Source organism: Falco naumanni, unplaced genomic scaffold, assembly GCF_017639655.2.
Source record: "Falco naumanni isolate bFalNau1 unplaced genomic scaffold, bFalNau1.pat scaffold_475_arrow_pat_ctg1, whole genome shotgun sequence".
In the NCBI taxonomy this organism is placed as follows: Eukaryota; Metazoa; Chordata; class Aves; order Falconiformes; family Falconidae; genus Falco; species Falco naumanni.
Genome location: NW_024427531.1, coordinates 161 through 5,077, shown reverse-complemented (window position 1 = coordinate 5,077; position 4,917 = coordinate 161). Strand labels below are relative to the sequence as shown.

Sequence of the window (4,917 nt, the reverse complement as noted above, 5' to 3'; positions counted from 1 at the left end):
ACACGATGGGGACAGGGACGAGACTCCGGGGACACGCACAGGACTTGGGGACACGATGGGGACAGGGACAAGACTCCGGGGCCACACACAGGACTTGGGGACACGATGGGGACAGGGACGAGCCTCCAGGGACACGATGGGGGACAAGCACAGGACTTGGGGCCACGATGGGGACAGGGACAAGACTCCGGGGCCACGATGGGGACAGGGACAAGACTTGGGGACACGATGGGGACACAAGGGGGACAAGCACAGGACTTGGGGACACGATGGGGACACAAGGGGGACAAGCACAGGACTTGGGGACACGATGGGGACAGAGACAAGACTCCGGGGACTCGATGGGGACAGGGACGAGCCTCCGGGGACACGATGGGGACAGGGACGAGCCTCCGGGGACACGATGGGGACAGGGACGAGCCTCCGGGGACACGATGGGGACAAGCACAGGACTTGGGGACACGATGGGGACAGGGACGAGACTCCGGGGACACAAGGGGGACAAGCACAGGACTTGGGGACACGATGGGGGACACAAGGGGGACAAGCACAGCATAATGGGGACAGGGGGACATCGGGGACAAGGACAGGTCCGGGGGGACACTGGAGACAGGGACAAGGGGGCATGAGGGGGACAAGCACGGGACTTGGGGACACTGGGGATGGGGACAGGGGGGACACGGCCCAGGGACGGGGTGGGGGGTGTCAGGACCCCCCAGAACAGCACCCAGGGTTAAGGCAGAGACTGGGGGGGACATGGGACCCCCCGTTTATTGGGGACACCCCCCCCTGGAGGGGGGAGGGGCACCCCTCTTGCTGGGGGTCCCTACAGCTTGGCGAAGGGGACGCTCTCGGGGTCCCTCTTCTCCAGCGCCGCCTGCACCGACTTGAGGATGTCCTCGGTCTGCAGCATGGCCATGTTCCAGGTGGCCTGGGGACACGGGGACACCGCCGCGCCCGTGGCACCCTCAGGGGCACCCACGGGGACGGGGACCAGGACACGCTTAGGGACAGGGACACCCTTGGGGACAGGGACGGGGACCAGGACAGGACACCCTTGGGGACAGGGACGGGGACCAGGACACGACACGCTTGGGGACAGGGACGGGGACCAGGACACGACACGCTTAGGGACAGGGACGGGGACAAGGACACGACACGCTTAGGGACAGGGACGGGGACAAGGACACGACACGCTTAGGGACAGGGACGGGGACAAGGACACGACACGCTTAGGGACAGGGACGGGGACAAGGACACGACACGCTTAGGGACAGGGACGGGGACAAGGACACGACACGCTTAGGGACAGGGACGGGGACAAGGACACGACACGCTTAGGGACAGGGACGGGGACAAGGACACGACACGCTTAGGGACAGGGACGGGGACAAGGACACGACACGCTTAGGGACAGGGACGGGGACAAGGACACGACACGCTTAGGGACAGGGACGGGGACAAGGACATGACACGCTTAGGGACAGGGATGGGGACAAGGACATGACACGCTTAGGGACAGGGACGGGTACAAGGACATGACACGCTTAGGGACAGGGACGGGGACAAGAACACCCTTAGGGACAGGGACGCCCTTGGGGACAGGGACAGAGACAGGCCTCCCTTAGGGACGGGGATGGTGACAAGGACACCACTGAGGATGGGAATGGGAATAGGGACCCCCTGAGGGACAGGGATGGGGACCAGGACAGGACACCCTTAGGGACAGGGACAAAGACACTCTTGGGGACAGGGACGCCCTTGGGGACAGGGACAGGCCTCCCTTAGGGACAGAGATGGTGACAAGGACACCACTGAGGACAGGAATGGGAATAGGGACCCCCTGAGGGACAGGGACGGGGACAAGAACACCCTTAGGGACAGGGACGCCCTTGGGGACAGGGACAGGGACAGGCCTCCCTTAGGGACAGAGATGGTGACAAGGACACCACTGAGGACGGGAATAGGGACCCCCTGAGGGACAGGGATGGGGACAAAGACACTCTTAGGGACAGGGACGCCCTTGGGGACAGGGATGGTGACAAGGACACCACTGAGGACAGGAATGGGAATAGGGACCCCCTGAGGGACAGGGATGGGGACCAGGACACGCTTAGGGACAGGGACGGGGACAAGGACAGGACACCCTTGGGGACAGGGACACCCTTGGGGACAGAGATGGTGACAAGGACACCACTGAGGACAGGAATGGGGACCAGGACACCCTCAGGGACAGGGATGGGGACCAGGACACGCTCAGGGACAGGGACGCCCTTGGGGACAGGGACAGGCCTCCCTTAGGGACAGAGATGGTGACAGGACACCACTGAGGACAGGAATGAGAATAGTGACCCCCTGAGGGACAGGGATGGGGACAAGGACACCCTCGGGGACAGGGACGGGGACCAGGACGCCCTCGGGGACAGGGACGGGGACAAAGACACTCTTAGGGACAGGGACGCCCTTGGGGACAGGGATGGTGACAAGGACACCACCGAGGACAGGAATGGGAATAGGGACCCCCTGAGGGACAGGGATGGGGACCAGGACAGGACACCCTTAGGGACAGGGACAAGGACACGCTTAGGGACAGGGACGGGGACAGGACACGCTTAGGGACAGGGACGGGTACAAGGACACTCTTAGGGACAGGGATGCTCTGGGGGACAGGGACAGGGACTCCGTTGGGGACAGGGACGGAGACAGGCCTCCCTTAGGGACAGAGATGGTGACAAGGACACCACTGAGGATGGGAATAGGGACCCCCTGAGGGACAGGGATGGGGACCAGGACACCCTCGGGGATGGTGACAGGGCCACCCTCGGGGACAAGGATGCCCTTGGGGACAGGGACGGTGACAAGGACACCCCTGAGGACAGGAATGGGAATAGGGACCCCCTGAGGGACAGGGATGGGGACCAGGACACCCTCGTGGACGGTGACAGGGCCACCCCCTCGGGGACAGGGCCGAGGATGAGCACCCCTGCGTTGGGGACAGGCCTTGGGGACAGGTGTCCCCGCCTTGGGGACGGTGACACTCACCATGTAGCGCAGCCCCTCGGGGACGGGGTGGTCGCGCGCGTACACCAGGTTGACCTTGGTGCCCTGCACGGCCACGGGGCTGCGGGCGGCCACCGCCGCCGCCACCGCCAGCGCCCCGCGCAGCAGCGACGCCTTGTCGGGGAACACGCGGCTGCGGGTGACAACAACGGGTGTCCCCGAGTGTCCCCCTGGCTGGGGGGGGGTGGGGATGTCCCCGCGGTGTCCCCAGGGGACGAGGGGGGTGGCCGTACCTCACCAAGCCGCAGCTCTGCGCCTCGGGGGCCATCATCTTGCGGGCGGTGAAGGCCAGCTCGTTGACGAGGCTGCGGGGGTGACACGAGGTGACACGGGGTCCCGCTGAAGTCCCCTCCCCCGCCACCAGCCCCCCACCCCCCACCCGGTGTCCCCATCCCCCCCCCCGTCACCTCTGGCTGCCCACGATCTTCGGGAGACGCTGCAGGGTGCCCACGTCGGCCGCCAGCCCGATGTCCACCTCCTGCGGGCGAGGGGACACGTGAGGGGACACACGAGGACATGGGGAGGGGGCTGAGGGGGCCCAGTGTCACCCGTGGGGTCACCGGGATGTCAGAGGGGTCTTTGGGGACATCCAGGGGATCTTGGGGACATCCAAAGAGGCCCCAAGACACCCAAGGGACCTTGGGGACATCCAAGGAGCTACCAGGACAACTGAGGGGTCTTGGGGACATCTGAGGGGCCTTGGGGACACCCAAGGAGCCACCAGGACGGCTGGGGGGGATCTTGGGGACATCTGAGGGGTCTTGGGGGACACCCAAGGAGCCACCAGGACGGCTGAGGGGTCTTGGGGACATCTGAGGGGCCTTGGGGACACCCAAGGAGCCACCAGGACGGCTGGGGGATCTTGGGGACATCTGAGGGGTCTTGGGGACACCCAAGGAGCCACCAGGACGGCTGGGGGATCTTGGGGACATCTGAGGGGTCTTGGGGACATCTGAGGGCTCTTGGTGACACCCAAGGAGCCAGCAGGACATCTGAGGGGTCTTGGGGACATCTGAGGGGCCTTGGGGACACCCAAGGAGCCACCAGGCCCCCCCCAAGGTGTCCCCACCCACCCACCTTCACCTGGAACCAGGCGTCCTGGCTGCAGTAGCGGATGTCACAGGCCGAGATCAGGTCAACACCTGCAGGGAGGGGACCCTCAGGGGGGGGACAGGGGGGGACGGGGAGGGACACAGACCCCCCCCGCTGTGTCCCCATCCCTGTGTGTCCCCCCCCCGCCCCCCCCCTCCCCCCCCCCCGGTGTCCCCAACTCACCAGCACCGACGCAGGCGCCGTGCACGGCCGCGATCACTGGCTTCGGGCACTGTGGGGGAGGGGCAGGTGTCAGGAGGGGGGTGGGGGGGGTGGGGGGGGGATGGAGGGGGGTGGGATGGGGGGGGGTGGGGGGGGGGAGAAGCCCCCTCCCCCCTTTGCCCACCCCACCTTTTCCAGCACGGAGAAGGTCTCCTGGTAGCTGGCGATCTTCTCCCGCAGGTGCCAGGCCCTGCGCGCCGCGTCCTCCCCCGGCACCGCCAGGAACTCGCCGCCCATCTCCACCAGGTCGATCCCTGCGCGGCCGGGGGGGGGGGGGGGGGGGGGGGCTGGGACCGGCCGGGGACCCCCCCCCCGGGGCAGGGACCCCCCCCCCAGGGGCAGGGACACCCCCCCCCAGGGGCAGGGCTGGGTGGAGAGACCCCCCCCCAGGGGCAGGGCTGGGTGTAGGAACCACCCCCCAGGGGCAGGGACCCCCCCCCAGGGGCTGGGCTGGGTGTAGGGACCCCCCCCCGCAGGGGCAGGGACCCCCCCCAGGGGCTGGGCTGGGTGTAGGGACCCCCCCCCCGCAGGGGCAGGGACCCC

At 67.2% G+C, this 4,917-nt stretch overlaps 1 protein-coding gene across 1 annotated transcript; it reads right to left on the bottom strand.

The window, feature by feature from the left end:
- Positions 1–733: 733 nt before the first annotated feature.
- ECH1 (enoyl-CoA hydratase 1) lies at positions 734–4,710 on the bottom strand (the record flags this gene model as incomplete). The annotated part of the gene is made up of 7 exons (XM_040581600.1): positions 734–931; positions 3,043–3,193; positions 3,294–3,365; positions 3,468–3,538; positions 4,138–4,202; positions 4,336–4,384; positions 4,504–4,710. Coding segments are annotated over 7 exons (720 nt in total), but the record flags the coding sequence as incomplete, so codon positions are not given.
- Positions 4,711–4,917: the final 207 nt, after the last annotated feature.